The sequence below is a fragment of the Camellia sinensis genome, chromosome 4 (genome assembly GCF_055761805.1).
Source record: "Camellia sinensis isolate YWXY chromosome 4, ASM5576180v1, whole genome shotgun sequence".
NCBI lineage: Eukaryota > Viridiplantae > Streptophyta > Magnoliopsida > Ericales > Theaceae > Camellia > Camellia sinensis.
In genome coordinates, this window is record NC_138964.1 from 59,328,013 (window position 1) to 59,346,301 (window position 18,289).

Sequence of the window (18,289 nt, forward strand, 5' to 3'; positions counted from 1 at the left end):
TAAATATCTCATTGTCAGAATTTTTTATTTAACATAATTAATTGAAAAAGTAAAATTTCTAACTGTTTACCTGTACAATAATAAAATTATCTGAATTTTTAATTGAAATAAAATTTTAACATTATTAAAAATTATTAATTAACTTGATAATTTATTAATAAAATGACCTATTTGTTATGAAATTAGAAATCTTAGGAGGCATAATATAATTTCTAGAATCACAGAGAGTAATTTGTGATTTAAGTAAATCTCAGGAGGTGTGTTTGTAATTTACCCATAAAATTATAAGTGAATTGTTATTAACTCTTATTTTTTTATAAATACACCATAAAATTTGTATTTGTGTATTAAAAATGATGCTATGAGTAATTAAATATAAAAAAATATATAAAATTTAAAATATAGTTATAAAAAAGTCGTCGTCAAGTCATCCAGCGAAAATGCTGCCGAAACTTGAATACGAGATGATGAAACGCTTGGGTTGGGCCAATTAAGTAACTATACAGGATTGTATAGTCTTTAACCGGGGTGATTATTCAGTACTCCCGGAGTATGGACACGTGGTACTCCATAATGTTTTGATTGGTGGAGAGACACAAGGGCCCACGATTTATGTTGGAGATGAGGGGACAACATGGGGCTAACTGATTGGTGATTGGTTTGGAGTATGGACACGTGGTGCTCCGGGAGTATTGAATAATTTCCCCTTTAACCGTGTCAAAACTCAAAACTCGTAAGACCTTTTTGTTTAAAACTCATCAACGCGAACGCATTGAACTTGTTTCTTTAAAATATAAAAAACAAATGATAAATTACGACAATAATTCTTTCACTTTGATTTTTGTGTCATTTTGATTTTTGTGATTTTAATTAGTTCAATTTTAATCTTAAATTTGTAATTTTGTCTTAATTTAGTCCAATTAATTATAACTCTTAACATTTTTTATGAAAAATATATACATAAGTAACATGTGTTATAATTTTAAGAATAAAAATATAAATTTACTCAACTTAATTTAATCAACAGTAATTATTTTCCGTCAAAAATAGGGCTTCTTGAGGGCTAGTTTTGTGCGGGTCCGAGCCATGAAAAATGGATTCACAGCTGCCCAAATTGCGTGTTGCGGTTTGTGCAAGTGAGTTAATCGGTTATGAGGGTGGGTACGGATTGGTTGAGTGGGTTAGGCTTGTATCTTTTTTCATGTTTTTTGGGCTTCTCTTTTTGGATTTTTTTTTGTTTTTTATTTTTTGGAATTGTCTACTATCATATATTCTATTTCAATAGGCCAAAACATACATACATATCTATATTTATATCTATATATATATATATATATCATTTGATGGGTTCAATCTTTATTTTCAAGAAAAATAGAATCAACATCAATATGAATATATACACATAAACGTTATTTGCTTTGCCAAGAAAGAGACAGTAAGAGATGAGAAAAGAATGAAAAGTGACTCTTGAACTGCTTTGCTTGTACTAGGATAAGAATAAAAAAAATATATATATATATATATATATATATATATATATATTTTTTAATCAGTTGGGCAGACGAGTTGAATTTGTGCGGTATAAATCACAATCCGCGGACAACCCGCAAAAATGCTATTGTTATTACCAATTAGATCAAATTAATATAAAATTGAAAATTAAGAATTAAATTTGAACTAATTAAAAATATAGGGGCTAAAATAATAAAAGGGGCAAAACATAGGGTGCATTAGTATAATTTTCCCTAAAATAAAAAATAGTTAAAAATTGGGAAGATCAACTACCAAATGCATTAGATCTCATTCTTGATACTACTCACACACATAATACAGTCTCAGAGAGAGAGAGAGAGAGAGAGAAGAGGGGGGGAGATGCCAAGGAGATCAGGGAGGTGTTTAAGGGGTTGTTTGGTGTTATTCGCAGTGGTGTCGGCTGTGTGTGTGTGTGGACCTGCTCTTTATTGGAAGTTCAAGAAGGGTTTAAGGTTGGGACCCACTTCTTCACCTGCTTGCACTCCTTGCCTTTGTGATTGTCCTCCTCCTCTCTCCCTTCTCAAGATTGCTCCTGGTATATCTCCCTCTTCTCAACGTATTCCAATTCATAAATATGCTTCTATTTCCATATGTATAGTTCTCTGTATGTTGCTGTTGTTGTTGTTTTCCCTTGTGGGTAGTTGTTGATTATCATTTTAGTTTGACATTATGGTGTGTAGAGTGAAATTGAAAGGTGCTCATTTCATATTTCTAGATTCTTACTATTTTTCAGATTCTGATTTATTATGTTTATATGATCATTGGAAGAAAATTAGGGGCACTCGTTTCATGTTTCAAAGGTTTTTGATTCGTTGTTTGGGTTATTTCGGGATATTTGATCTCTTTTTGAATTCATTCTGGTATGTTGTATTATATTGATTGAAAAAAGAAGAAGAATTTTTTTGGGTTTTATTATTGTGCTTTATGTTATCTGCTTTGCTCTCCTTGCCGGTGTTAGACCTCTGCTTTTGCCTATAGAGGTGTTTCAGAATTTCCTATGTTCAGTTAAACCCAGGAATTGCCTGTATCCAGTTTGGAATTTCTTTGTTAATAAAAATGTTAACATGCTCCATAATTGATTTCGTATCGAACCATGTTGTTTGAATCACTAAGTCTTCATTTGAATCAAACTAAGTTGCGATTTTCATGAAATAACTTTTTTCCTTAAGATTCTTGTTTATCACAATAGAGAAATGAGCAAACTTGTTTTTGTCTTTTGTTTTTTTGTATGTTTTTGCTACTTTTCTTATGGATACGCAAGTATTTGATTAGTGTTACTGAGCTAAAAAATAAATAAAAAATCATTAAGAATTGGCTTGGCTTTCTCTTTGCTACAAGCCCTAAATATTTTCTTGTTCCCAAATTAGGCTCTCTCTCTCTCTCTCATATTAAGGTATTGGACCTCTTGTCAAAGGATTTTTAATTTGTCTAGATTCTAAGATCTATATTTTGAATAGCTTTCTGGAGGTAGTATGGATTGGGGGTTAGGTGTTTCACTGGAAAATGACAGACTAACAGTACATGTCACTGATACGGGGGATAAAGGGGATTTCTGAGCGAGAGAGAGAACAATTTGATAGGGGGAGCGAGGGAGAGGTGCACTATGGCATGAGTAAAGGGCTCAAAATATGGAGGTCAGAGATGACTTCTCTAGAGTACTTTGTGTATAATGTTGTGATGTGTGGAGGGCCCCGTTTTCTATAGAAGGTAGGTCACTTGCCCTTTAATAACCTCTTTGAATATTTTGGAATTCTATTAGGAAATGTGTCGGAACATATCATTTCCACTAGGATTTGTTTTGATCCCTGAACCTCCATATGTAAGCCCAATGGTGCGATATCTCTCTCAGTAAGATGGGCCTAAGCTGGTGAGGTGACACTTGCAGGGTATCACGCCGAGTGACACCTCGATCTCTAACCACCAAGCCACAAGACCAAGGGTCATGCGGTGCTTTGTTGAGAACTTAGGATTACTCAAGCCTTACCTCCTGGCTTAGGCATATTAGAATGTCATGGTACAACAACTACGATAGTAAGATGAGATTGGCATGGTTAAACAACTGAGGCAGCCAAAGTCATTTGAGTTGACATGTAAGGTACACATCATTGTCCACGTGTATACAGTGGTGGTTTAGGAGATATCCACACCCCAAACCAAAGATCAGCTCCACAAATTTCAGAATCACATTTGATGTTCTTACTTATTATAGGGTTATTTGTGTTTTCTCCAGAAATGCCTGTAATATGTCCACTAAGAGCGTATTTCTTATCAATAATAATTCATGTACCTTCTAATTCCTTGTGCATGTGATGTGATCCGGTGAAGTCCTCATTAATCTTGCCGACGCGTTTCCTCATAAATTTACATTGCCAATGAATATGACATGAACCTCTTCACTTGCTGCTTCTTTGTGCGTGTGGCCCCCACAGTTTTTGTGCCTTCACATTTGCATACCCGTTTATTTCACCTCTCAGTAACCTATCTCCTTTTGGATGTTTTAATATAGTGGAAAATATGTTAATCAAATTCTGTTTGTTTAAACTGAGTAGTTAGTTCCTTTCTTTTGTGTGTGTTATCAATGATTCTGTAGAAATTTTAATGTATAAAGAGAAATAGAGAATTGTATAGATATTGATTGTATTATTGATTGATATAATGTTATATTTATTACAATGATTCATGATTCCTATATATAGAAGAGGGTGAGTGTGTAGTAGGTAAGGAGTAGGTGAAGTGGAGGTGGTAGTGGTGTAGTGGGTTAGGTTTAGTGGAGTAGGTGAGGTGGTAGTGGTGTAGTGGGTTAGGTTTAGTGGAGTAGGTTTAAGTGGGTGAAGTAGGTGATAGGTTTTAACAGCCCCCCGCAAACTCAAGGGGGATAGGAACTAGCCAACTTGAGTTTGGAGAGAGTAACAAAACAAGAAAATAGACGAATACATAAAAGAAAAGAGGATAGGAGACAGAGGACACTGGATGGTTGTGTCAGACCGATGTAGAAGACAGTTTATGGGGTCATGACGGACCGTTGTAGCAGACAATATTGTGATAGTTGTTGTGACAGTTTACGGAGTCTTGCTGGACCCTTGTAGAAACTAACCGAAATCAATGTCGGGACAGTTTACAGAGTCTTGTCGGACCCATGAAGGAGCTAACCGGAATCAATGTCGGGACAGTTTACAGAGTCTTGTCGGACCCTTGAAGGAGCTAACCGGAATCAATGTCGGGACAGTTTACAGAGTCTTGTCGGACCCTTAAAAAATACACTGTATGATGGTGTATATAGGCTGCCCAAATATATATATATATGGATATATATAGTGAGCCCTCAAAAGTCGCGCCCTCAAAAGGCGCGCCCACTTCATCAAAAGGCGTGCCTGACAGAAAGCGTCGAGCCATCAAAAGGTGAGCCGGAGACGCGGCGAGGCACGTGAGCGACAGGGTGGCGTGTCGGCCTTAGCTATTTAACCAAGGTTGAGGCGGAGGCTGTGCAAACCAGTCTGAAACCGCCGAAAATCCTTTGAAAAAACTCTTCCGTTTCTGAGAAAGAGATTCTGGAACACTCTGTTGCCATTCTGTAACCAACCTTTCTCTGAAACACTCAGCAACCCAAAAAACATGGCCTCTTCTTCCCGTTCAGCTACCCAGAACATGGCCTCTTCTTCCCGTGGTCTGCTCACTCTCTTTCCTGACCTCAACGAGTCAACAAGAGAGATAACTGGTGCGGTGGCCCGTGAACCTCAACCAAACACCTCTGGTTTTGCTCCGTTGAACTTTCCGATGCGGTCGGTGGAGCAAAAAATGGCAGTGCAAACGAATATTGAGGCCAATCAGTATACATTGAAGTCATGTGTGGAAACCATGACTGCGGTCACAAACTTGTCGCACCGGCTGCAGAGTAGGACAAATGAGGTGCAGCAGTTAAACGCCCAACTGGCTCTGCTCCAGCGCATGTATAAGGATGCGCGAGCAGAGATAAGTGTGCTAAAGGCGGAAAATAAGGAGCTGAAGCGGAAGGCCACCGTTATGTTCCGATTTGGAGGTCCGCCATATGCTGTAGTGGAGGAGCAGGGTGGAGTGATCGTGCCCAGTGGAGTGGGAAACATGGAGGCAACACCGTCAAGGGCCGCCCAGGACGGAGGCAAGAAGAAAAGACCGGCGGCAGAATAGAGGAAGTGAGGTCGGTGGGTGACCGTCTGCAGAAAAGAAAACAAATCGTTTTGTGTTTGTTTTGTTTTTTTTTTTGTGTGTGTGTAAAAATGTGATCGGGGTTTATCCCTGAGAAGAATAAAATATGGTTTGGTGTGCAAAGCTAGATGGTATGAATGGAATTTGAAAACGATTAAAAATAATGTGAAAGAAAAATAAAGAAAGAAATAATAAAAATATATTTGAAATCAAAATGAAAGATGGGGGAAATAAGGAAAGTGGTTTGGAGAAAATAAATAAAAATAATGGATTTTGGAATCAAATGGAGGAGAGTGTGAACATATTGACGATGAAAAGTGAGAACCAACCCATGTGGGTGGAGGTGGTGTGTAGGGTGTTTAAACACTTAATTAAAAGGAAGAGAGAGAGACTTTGCTTTCTGTGCTGAAATAGAAACTGTGCAGGTTACTGTCTTACACTTCTTCAGGCTTGACTCACTGCTCTCTGTTTTTACTTCTCACACACTGACCGTCCAAGTGAGTGACAAGGAAAGCAATAGCATTGAAGCTGCCATTCCAGCAAAGCTTGTCATTAAAAGACTTTTCCTTCCTTGTTTGTCCATCAAAGAGGATGCTATTGTTGTACCAAAAACATTTGATGCCCCAACGAGAGCACTGGCTGCAACATCAGATGCGATTCCAACACTGCGAAATACAGACGTAGAATAATATACAACAGCATTTATTCCAGTCAACTGTTGAAACAAGAAAAGTGCTGCACCAACACTGACAACTTTCCAATAGCGGCTACTAAAAAGATCAAACCAACCAGCTTCTGGTTCTGAAGAACCTTGACTAGCTGCACTTAAGTCATTCATAACCTTAGCAACTTTTTCTTTTCCAAATAGAGTTTTTATAGACATTTCAGCTTGAGAAATTTTTCCTTGCTGATAAAGCCACCGAGGGTTTTCTGGAGAAAATGCCATTCCCAATGCCAATAAAACAGAGGGTATCATTGCAATACCAAACATTGACCTCCACCATAAAGGGTTTCCTGCTAAGGGCAACCCAGCCACCAATGCTGCAAGAATCCCAATACAGATAAACAGTTGGTTGACAGATCCAAGTGTGCCACGAATTTCAGTTGGTGAGATCTCAGATATGTAAAGTGGCACAATAGCAGATGAGATGCCAATTCCAATTCCAGCAAGTAAACGGCAAGAAGCTCACATCAAGACAGCTCGTTGACTTCTACCTGAACCGAATCCAGGAGCTGAATCCGGTGCTTCGCGGCGTAGTGGAAGTGATGCAGAAACAGTTGAGAGATGAGAGGTCCGGCGGGCGGCCAAGGCAAGGCTGCCGCCCGCCGGTGAAGCGAAAATGCTAGGCTCAACCTTGCTCTGATACCATGTAGAAATTTTAATGTATAAAGAGAAATAGAGAATTGTATAGATATTGATTGTATTATTGATTGATATAATGTTATATTTATTACAATGATTCATGATTCCTATATATAGAAGAGGGTGAGTATGTAGTAGGTAAGGAGTAGGTGAAGTGGAGGTGGTAGTGGTGTAGTGGGTTAGGTTTAGTGGAGTAGGTGAGGTGGTAGTGGTGTAGTGGGTTAGGTTTAGTGGAGTAGGTTTAAGTGGGTGAAGTAGGTGATAGGTTTTAACAGATTCTTTTCTGCTCAGTAGTATGTTGTCTTATTACATTATGTCTCTGAAACCTGTTTGGCTTTTGAAATTTCTTGGGAGATTATGAGTTACCTCTTTTATTTATTACTTCGTGCTATCTGGTGGTTTTTTGTTCATTGTTTTTTTTTGTTAAACTAGAGAGTTCATTTGTACTAACTCTTACTGGCTTAACTTGTTTTTGTATTCTTCCTATCCAGGCTTGGCAAATCTTTCTGTTACAGGTTAGAGTTCGCCCTCTAAACTCTTTAATTGGTTACTCTTTATATTCTTTTTTCCCAAGTTTCAATGAATTTTTTATTCTAAGAAATTGAACAGGCTAATTACCTGGTTCTTGATCTTCCATCCTTGTGAATAATTATTGAATGGATGATCTCTTAGTTTTGATTTATTTTATGTGCCCATATATTACTTGACATTGTGTGCCTGTTATGGTACTGTATTTTCAAACTTTGAAGTTGCATTTGGAGGGTTTAAAATTCGAAGACACCGAGTAAGATTCTCTTATTGTTTTTTACTCATGGCAAGATCTGTTCATATTGTTTTTTACTCGTATCATAAGAATAAGCAAGTATTATCTCGTGTATGCCTATTGACTCATGAAATTTGTTTGATTGCTACATAACTGGTTTTAATTTTCTCACTGTTAGAATTATTGTTAATTATATTTAATCTATATTGTTTGTGGTAATCTATTTAACATGTATATGAAAAACTATAATATTGGTGTCTTCTCTCGTGCGGGGACACATAACAGATGTGATTTTTCATGAGGTTCAATTTGATTTTCTTTTGTTCACTACACTGGCAATTGGATACTACCTCAACAAGATAGGTGTGGTACTGCTAGTGTTAGTTCACCCCATGCTCTTTGGAAAGCTCTCATTGGGAGATTTGATTCTCATGAAGCTTTCAATTTCCCAATGGTCTAAATTGAAGAGGATGGAGAGTAAATATTTAGTGAGCAATTGATGTAGAACAGCTATTAATAAATTCGTTAAACTGTCTAGTTGATCACAAACCTAGAATATGTGGAGAATTGATCCAAAAGAGAAGATCAAAAAGTTCAGAGAAGAACCAGAAGAGAGAAGAAGAACACAAGGGTCAAAACTCTAATCTCACAAAAATAGCCACGACCTTTAACTCAATATTATTATCTCAAAGCTAACCTAAAACTATTACATAAAGCCATATATATATAGGCAAAGCAGAAAACCCTAATTAAGGTTACCAAAAATAGAAAACTAACCTAATAAAGCTCTAAATTAAATTGAACTTCATAAATAAATAAAATTACAAAATATTTAATTTCTCTTTGAACTCCTTTCTGTTCCCCATCAGTAATTCTCCGTAAAATTGATCTCATAGTATGTTATCCATTCAATGGCACTAGCATTGCCCTTTTTTTTTCTTTTTCTTTTTTTTGAGTAGTCTAGCTTTTGTCATAAATTATCCTTATGTGCACTACTAATGGAATTGGCGTAAATTGATCAAGCTATACACACTTGCATAACTCGCATAACTCCTCATATTTACATTTCTTGCTTCATCCCTCTTTCTTATTTTAAGAGGCTTGATCACTTGCATGTGTGACAAATTGAATTGCATGAGGTATCCTCTCTGGTTTGTAATAAATTGGAAGACATGCTTGGAGAATCTATATGGTATAGCATATTTTTTTGTATAAAAATGGAGATCAAATTTTGGTTACTGATTCCTACAAGAAAACCTTACAAGGCCCATGGAATGACGAATTTGAATAATTTAATATGCCAAAAAGAGCTTGTAAAAGCTGTAAGTGAGATTTAATTTCAAGGCATATGGTGATTATTTTAAGCTGTAGAAGAATGTTGAGTATGACATACACTACCTGCCAAGGAGGAGTTGTAATTACATTCATAGATGGTGGAAATTGATAAGTGAAGGATACACATGGGATTAGTCATGGAAAGTAGCTTAGGTGATTGAAGTAAAGGTTTGTAGAGAGGAACTACGTTACATTGACTCTTTGGAATTTCGGAGGGCCAGTGTTAACACGACATGGCATGGGTGCGGGTGTGGGATACGGTCGGGATACGGCTCTTTACAAACTGATACGGCAAACGAAACGAAAGAGGAGAGAGCGAGGAGAGAACCTGGCCACCAACTTCAATCTGACCTGGTCGCAGAGCCAAATTGCAAGGCCCACAAAGAGTGAAATCGAAGTTGAAGCTGAAGCTGATCTTCGAATAGCGATTGTGTTCCTTCGTCTTCCCCTTTGGTCTCAATCTCTCTCTCTCTCTCTCTCTCTCTCTCTCTCTCCTTTTTAATATAATTGAAATTATATATAGTATAAACTATATTAATATAAAATTATTCACCCAAAAAAATATTATATAGCAAAATATATCATAAATAACATAATTTTTGTGCCTAAATTAAAATAATTTATTTTATGTCTAAAATAATTTTTGTAATTTTTATTTATAATTTATTTGCTATTTTTTTGAACAAAATTTGTAATTCCTTAATTTTTTAAAATTCATCTTCATATAATAAATATATTTGGAAAATAACTATTTAACATATCCTCGTAACCGTATCTAAATTTGGATCCATATCCATGCATCCTCAATTTTTAGTTTTAAAGTGTCCGACCCTTAAATACACTCCCACACCCGATACCCGCACTCGAGTCCATGTAACGTAGGAGAGGACGAAGACTCTGATATGTTTGTAATGGCATACATGACAGGGAACTTGGATCACAATATATGATGAATTTGCTTAGAAGAAAAAGCATCTCAGTTGATTTATCAAGTGAATTTCCAAGCGGAATAGTCCCATTACATGTACTAATAGTTGGTATTAGAATATCTTCTTGCATTATTTTGGAGCATTATGGAAGAAATTCATAACATTATTTATAGTTAATAACTTAACACCCTATCTTAAAAATAAATAAATTAACCAGAGAAATTAAAGGTAAATTTTAAGTTGGCAGTACAACTGGGTGTATTAGAATCAAAAGGTTTTTAGACCGAGCAAGACTAAACATATACAAATTGTATATATTAAGAAAATTGCGGTGTAGAATTAGGAAATTTTTATTGATGGTCGAATAATCCCTACAAATAATTATTTAATATCAATGGAGAGAAGTTTTAATAGGATATGTTCCCTAGAACTATAGGAACATGGATATAACGAAGGGCTTAGATGATGGGACTTTTCAACTTATGTAAATAATTTAATGAGATTGTCTTGTCATCAAAGAAGGTTTTTTTTTTTTTTTTTTGATAAGTATCGAAAAAGTATTTTCTTAATCCTGCATTCTGTTTGTTATAACTATATTATGCTATTCTTGAGAAAGTAGTAGCATGGAGAAGTAAAAGCAGGTCAAATGGTTCAATCGCATGCACAAAGATTGATAATTGCATCAGTATGATTGTAGCTCTAGTTTAAGGTAGGGAAAGACTTAGAAAATATGAAGAAGAAGAACTTAGAAAATATGAGGAAGAAGGAATATATTTCTGTTATATTCAAAACTTCTTATCTTACAAGACCAAATGACACTCCTTATATAGGAGATATTACAAACATCATCATAACCCATTATATGCCACTTACATATTATATATTACCACTATCTACCACTATCTTATTATATACATGCCACTATCTACCACCAACACCACTATCATATTCTATACATGCCACTATCTACAACCAACACCACTATCATATTCTATACATACCACTATCTACCACCAACACCACTATCATATTCTATACATGTCACTATCTACCACCAACACCACTATCATATTATATGCATGAACACAATTTCCAGCACTCCCCCTCAAGCTGGTTTGAAGATATCTTCCATAGCCAGCTTGCTAGTCAGCTTATCAAATTGCTTCTTGTGTAGTCCCTTCGTTAGCACATCAGCTAATTGTTCACCTGTTGGAAGGTAGGTCATACAGATTATGCCAGCATTGATTTTCTCCTTGATGAAATGTTTATCCACTTCTATATGTTTTGTGCGATCATGTAGAACTGGATTATGAGCTATAGATATAGCTGCTTTGTTGTCACAATAGACCTTCATAGGTGTCGGGTGAGAAAGCTTTAATTCTTCAAGAATTCTTTTAATCCACATTACTTCACAGATTCCATGGGCAACAGCTCTGAACTCTGCTTCTGCACTACTTCTAGCTACCACATTCTGTTTTTTACTCCGCCATGTAACTAGGTTCCCACCTACAAAGGAGCAGTATCCGGATGTTGATCTCCTGTCTGTAACACTTCCTGCCCAGTCTGCATCTGTGTATACTTCAACTTGAAGATGTCCATGTTTCTTGAATAGTAAGCCTCTCCCTGGAGTTCCTTTCAAATATCTTAAGATCTTATAAACGGCCTCAAAGTGCTCTGCCCCTGGTGAGTGCATGAACTGACTTACCATGCTGACTGCAAAGGCAATATCAGGCCGCGTATGAGACAAGTAAATCAATTTCCCTACAAGTCGCTGATATTGTTCTCTCTCTTTGACTTCTTCAGCCTTAGCAGCTTGTAACTTCAAGTTAGGCTCGATCGGAGTCTCCGCCATCTTACAACCAAGCATACCTGTTTCTCCAAGGAGATCAAGAACATATTTTCTCTGATTAACGAATATACCTTCCTTGGATCTTGCAAATTCCATTCCGAGGAAATACTTGAGGGCTCCCAGATCCTTAATGTGAAATTCTTTTGCGAGTTTCTCTTTGAGGGCTGCTAACTCTGCTTCATCATTACCAGTTAAAATGATGTCATCAACATAAACAATCAAAATTGCAATTTTACTGTTTTTTGAATGTTTATAAAATATTGTGTGATCTGCTTGACTCTGCGAGAAGCCACAACTGATAACTGCCTTTCCAAAGCGTTCAAACCACGCTCTTGGTGATTGTTTGAGTCCGTATAATGACTTGTTCAATCTGCATACTCTGTCACTTCCAAGTCTCTGCTCAAATCCCGGCGGTAGGCTCATGTACACCTCCTCTTCAAGATCACCATTGAGAAATGCATTTTTAATGTCAAGTTGATGTAGAGGCCAATCTGAATTTACTGCAAGAGATAACAGTACTCTGATGGAATTTATTTTAGCAACAGGAGCAAACGTCTCCTGATAGTCGATCCCATAAGTTTGAGTGAAGCCTTTAGCTACCAGTCTCGCCTTGTATCTCTCAACGCTTCCATCTGCGTTACATTTTATCGTAAACACCCATTTACACCCAACTGTTTTCTTGTCTTTGGGTAGATCAACTATCTCCCAAGTACCACTTCTCCTTAAAGCATTCATCTCCTCCATGACTGCTAATTTCCAATTCGGATCATCCAATGCTTCCTGTATATTCCTTGGAACAAACAAGTGTGAAATCCTAGATGTGAAAGCTCTATGGTTTTTAGACAGTCTTTGATAGGAGAGGTAATTTGCAATAGGATGTTTAATGCAATTTCGGACACCTTTCCTAATTGCTATAGGTACATCAAGGTCGGAAATAGAAGGAATAGGATTACCTAAAATTTCGATGCCAGAACTCGGGTGGACATTCGGGTCATTAGGATGGACATTCGGGTCATTATTCCTCAGATGAAATCGCTTCCTAGTATAAACCTGAAGCTCAGGATTTAGATCATTTTGTAGTACTTCTCCCCCTAAACAAGAATCTTCTTGACTAGGCACCATAGAACTTGGTTCTCCTAAGTGATCATTATCAGACAGATGTGGTTTTTGTGTAGGATAAATGACATTGGGGAGCGGGATAGAAATATCCCAAAAACGGTCTTCTACTCCACTTGTCTCCCCCTGAAGAGAAGTGTTGGGGAAATAGGATTTTGTTTCCACAAAGGACACATCCATACTCACATGAAATTTCTTGTTTTAAGGATCGAAGCACTTATACCCCTTTTTGTTTGAGGAATAACCCAAAAAAACACATTTTATAGCACGGGGGTCAAGTTTTGAACGAAATTGACTGGGAACATGAACATAGGCAGTACATCCAAAAACTTTGGCGGGTAAATCAAAAAACAACCTCGTGTCAGGAAAAAAAAGTTTTGAGACAATCAAAAGGTGTTTTGTATGTTAACACCTTTGTAGGCATCCTGTTTATCAAATACGAGGCTGTTAAAATTGCTTCACCCCATAAATATTTAGGAACATGCATGTAAAACATTATAGCACGTGCTACTTCAAGTAGATGTTTATTTTTTCGTTCTGCAATGCCATTTTGTTGAGGGGTATCCCGACATGTAGATTGATGAAAAATCCCTTTTTTTTCCAAAAACTCACCCAACTGCTCATTGAAATATTCTGTTCCATTATCAGAATGTAAAATACCAATTTTGGTTTGAAATTGGTTTTCAATCATATTGTAAAAATTTGTGAATAAATTTTTCACGTCAGATTTTTTATTCATCAAATAAATCCAACATAAGCGGGTATGGTCATCAATAAATGTAACAAACCATCTTTTACCAGAAAGAGTAGTGATTTTAGAAGGGCCCCAAACATCACTATGAATCAAATAAAAAGGTTTTGAAGCCTGGTAAGGTTTTGGCAAATAAGTAGAGCGATGAAATTTTGCAAAAATGCAACTTTCACAATGAAAAGAAGAACAATCAATCCCTTTAAATAATTCTGGAAATAAATGTTTCAGATAAAGAAAACTAGGATGTCCTAGCCTATAGTGCCATAGCATTATTTTTTCTCGAACAGAGATTGAACTGGTACTATTAAAGCTCTGAGCTTTTTTATTACTAACAGGTACTTCATCAAAGTAGTAAAGACCTTCAAGCATCCTAGCACGCCCAATCATCATCCCCGAGTTCTGGTCCTGAAATTCACAATGGGATTCAAAAAATGTAACACGACAATTAGAATCCTTAGATAGTTTACTGACAGACAAAAGGTTACAGGCTAAGTTGGGCGTTTTCACCGGAATGGCAGCGGCAGGGGTTGAAGTGGTTCCGGACGTGACTTCCGACATGGCTATGACGGTTTTAGGGCTGCTGTGTTTTTTGTTGCTCTGATACCAACTTAGAAAATATGAAGAAGAAGAACTCCGAAAATATGAGGAAGAAGGAATATATTTCTGTTATATTCAAAACTTCTTATCTTACAAGACCAAATGACACTCCTTATATAGGAGATATTACAAACTGTTAGATTTGCATAAAAGAAAGAAAAGGAAGAGAACTGTATATTATTCACTCACATAAACCTATTAGGGTTACACATACTTATAATAAAAGATTAAAGGAACAAAAGACATAACTATCCTTAACTACCCTTATACAATAATACTTAACACTCCCCCTCAAGTTGGTGCAAAGATATCTCTCATGCCCAACTTGCAGCAAATAGGATGGAAAACTTTACTACTAAGACCCTTAGTAAAGACATCAGCCAATTGATTTGCAGACTTCACAAAAGGCATACATATGAAACCCTTATTCAATTTCTCCTTGATGAAATGTCTGTCAATCTCAATATGCTTGGTTCTATCATGCTGAACAGGATTGTGAGCAATACTAATGGCAGCTTTGTTGTCACAGTACAGTGTCAATGGTTCACTACAAACAAACCCAATATCATTCAACAAGGACTGGAGCCACATCAATTCACATGTACCATGCGCCATAGCCCTGTATTCTGCCTCTGCACTAGATCTGGACACCACTGTTTGTTTCTTACTACGCCATGTCACTAAATTTCCCCCCACAAATGCACAATAACCGGAGGTAGATCGCCTGTCATCTATAGAACCAGCCCAATCAGCATCTATGAATGCCTCCAACCTCAAGTGACCATGATTGGAAAATAAAATCCCTTTTCCAGGAGCAGATTTAAGATACCTCAAAATACGATACACTGCATCCAAATGAGGGGCACGAGGCTCATGCATAAATTGACTCACTATCCCAACCGCATAGACAATATCTGGACGAGTGTGGGATAAATATATAAGTCTTCCAACAAGTCGCTGGTACCTTTCCTTCTCCACAAGATCACCAACACCACTACAAAGATGGTGATTAGCCTCAATTGGAGAATCAGCAGGTCGGCAGCCTAACATGCCAGTTTCCTCAAGAAGATCTAGAATATACTTTCGCTGAGAAAGAAAGATGCCTTTGTCAGATCTGGCAACTTCAATCCCAAGAAAGTACCGCAATGAACCAAGGTCTTTGATCTCAAATTCCTTGGCCAACAGCATCTTAAGATGTGTCACTTCTTCCTCATCATTACCTGTCACAACTATGTCATCCACATACACTATAAGCACAGTTACCTTATTTGCGTGACGTTTGACAAACATTGTGTGATCTGCATTGCTTTGCTTATACCCGAACCTCAACATAGCCTTTAGGAATCTGTCAAACCAAGCCCGAGGAGATTGTTTTAAACCATATAACGCCTTTTTCAACCTACAAACTTTCCCAACTGTAGACTGAGATGAGAATCCTGGTGGTATATCCATATATACCTCCTCCTCCAAATCACCATGGAGAAATGCATTCTTCACGTCTAACTGCTGTAAAGGCCATCCCAAATTAGCTGCACATGAGAGAATAGCTCGAATGGAATTCATCTTCGCCACAGGAGCAAAGGTTTCTTGGTAATCAATTCCATATGTCTGAGTAAATCCCTTGGCCACTAACCGTGCTTTGTACCGTTCAATTGTTCCATCTGCTTTCTGCTTGATGGTGAACACCCATTTACACCCTACAGGCTTTTTTCCACTAGGAAGAGAAACCAACTCCCAAGTGTTATTCTTGCTTAGAGCTTGCATCTCTTCTACCATAGCTACTTTCCACTTAGGATCATTGATAGCTTCTGTCCAACCCTGGGGAATACATGCAGAAGACAAAGACGAAACAAAAGCACGATATGTAGAAGACAATGAATCGTATGACACAAATTTAGAAATGGGGTGTTGAGTACATGCCCTAACCCCCTTTCTAAGAGCAATAGGAAGACTCGAATCATTGACAACAGGACTCTCAACTACAGGTAGAGGGATAGACTGAGATGCATTACCTGGAACTGGCATGAGGGATGATGATGGGTTTGGTGGCACAAGAGATGCTTGCTCTTTCGGACGTCGAGAATAAGTCTTAAAATCAACCCTGTCCAAACGACCACTAATGTCAGGCTCCACATCAAGAGAACTATTAGGCTCCCCCTCACCACAAATAATAGTCCGCTGACTAGGAAGGAAAAAAGACAACTCGTGTTGATAGGCCATCTCCTCATCCGCAATCTCATCCATACCACTACTCTCCCCCGGAGGAGATGGCGGAGGAGAAGGAAAGAAGGACACAGCTTCACGGAAAGTGACATCCATACTGACATACACTTTGCGAGTGTGAGGATCATAACATTTGTAACCCTTCTGAGTAGCAGAATAACCAATAAAGACACAACGCACAGCCTTAGGATCGAGTTTCCCACGAGTACGAGGTTGCAAATGAACAAAACAGACACACCCAAACACCCGAGGAGGAAGAGACGAGGTGGGATATGCGACAGGAAGCAGTTGAAGAGGAATCTGGAATTGGAGGACACTGGAAGGCATACGGTTGATAAGGTAAGCAGCGGTAAGAACAGCATCACCCCAAAAAGACTTAGGGACATTCATGGTAAACAAGAGAGAGCGAGCAACTTCAAGAAGATGGCCATTCTTGCGTTCGGCAACCCCATTCTGTTGAGGAGTACCAACACAACTAGTCTGATAAAGAATGCCATGCTCCTCTAAATATGCCCGAAAAACTCCATCAACATACTCAGTCCCATTATCACTACGAAGAATTTTGATTTGAGCATTAAAAAGATTGGTCACCATTTTATGAAAAGTTTGGAAACAAGAAAAAACTTCACTCTTAGTTCGAAGCAAGTAAATCCAAGTCACACGGGAAAAACAATCAATAAAAGTAACAAACCATCGATACCCAGAAGTAGAAACCACAGGGGAAGGGCCCCACACATCAGTATGAATAAGCATAAAAGGAAAAGTACTTCTTTTATTAATTGAAGGGTAACAAGTACGTTTATGCTTTGCAAGTTCACAAGCATCACAACCAAAAATACTCCTAGGACAATCACGAACTAAAGAAGGAAAAAGTTTCTCTAAAACATTAAAGGAAGGATGACCCAAACGGCGATGCCACTGATGAAGGAGAGAAAGAGAGGAGCCAATAGTGCACTTGAGAGCTTGAGATGGGACGACAGGAGGAACGACATCCAGAAAGTACAGCCCACCTTGTGCTCTACCATTGCCAATCGTTTTTCCCGTAGCCAGGTCCTGAAAGACACAATGAGTAGGAAAAAATGTCACTGAGCAATTTAGAGAAGTAGTAAGACTACTAACAGAAAGCAGATTAGTGGAAAAAGTAGGAACATGAAGCACAGAGGAAAGAGAAAGCAAAGATGAACAATGAACTGAACCCTTGCCAGAGACAGAGGATAAAGTGCCATCAGCCACTCGAACCTTGTCTCGGCCGGAACAAGGAGAATAAGAATAGAAAAGACTAGAGGCACCTGTCATGTGATCGGTGGCACCGGAATCAATAATCCAAGAAGGCGATGATAAGGTACTAAGAGCACTAGCAGGAATACCTGTGTTGGCAAAATTGGAAGAAGCAGAAGTAGAAGAAACTGTGGTAGAAGGAGAGTCAAGTCGAGCCATCAAACGTCTGAGAGTGTGTAACTCATCCTGGGAAAGAGTGTTGGGCTCAGAAGGACTCACAGCAATCTCGGACACATGTGCTTGGGGTCGAGCTGTACTACCACGACCTCGACCCCGAGTAGGGCGACCATTCAGTTTCCAACAATGCTCTCGATCATGTCTGTCTTTCCCACAATAATCACACTTCAAGCGATCTCGATCAACCAGTGTA

The 18,289-nt window shown here is 37.9% G+C and overlaps 1 protein-coding gene and 1 pseudogene across 3 annotated transcripts in view; one reads left to right on the forward strand and one right to left on the reverse strand.

Moving 5' to 3' along the window:
* The first annotated feature begins 1,569 nt into the window (after positions 1-1,569).
* The window catches only part of LOC114284345 (uncharacterized), a 33,138-nt gene continuing 16,418 nt past the window's right edge, over positions 1,570-18,289 (forward strand). The window contains exons 1-2 of one of the 2 annotated variants that reach the window (XM_028227242.2): positions 1,570-2,068; positions 7,570-7,593. In XM_028227242.2, the coding sequence (XP_028083043.1) occupies positions 1,873-2,068; positions 7,570-7,593 (220 nt within the window). In that variant the 5' untranslated portion in view covers positions 1,570-1,872. The remainder of the gene's footprint in view (positions 2,069-7,569; positions 7,594-18,289) is intronic. The other variant, XM_082924992.1, reaches the window with a different exon arrangement.
* Positions 5,768-7,228, reverse strand: LOC114315177 (plastidic glucose transporter 4 pseudogene; annotated as a pseudogene). Its single transcript, XR_014366603.1, has one exon. The product of XR_014366603.1 is annotated as a plastidic glucose transporter 4 pseudogene (transcript).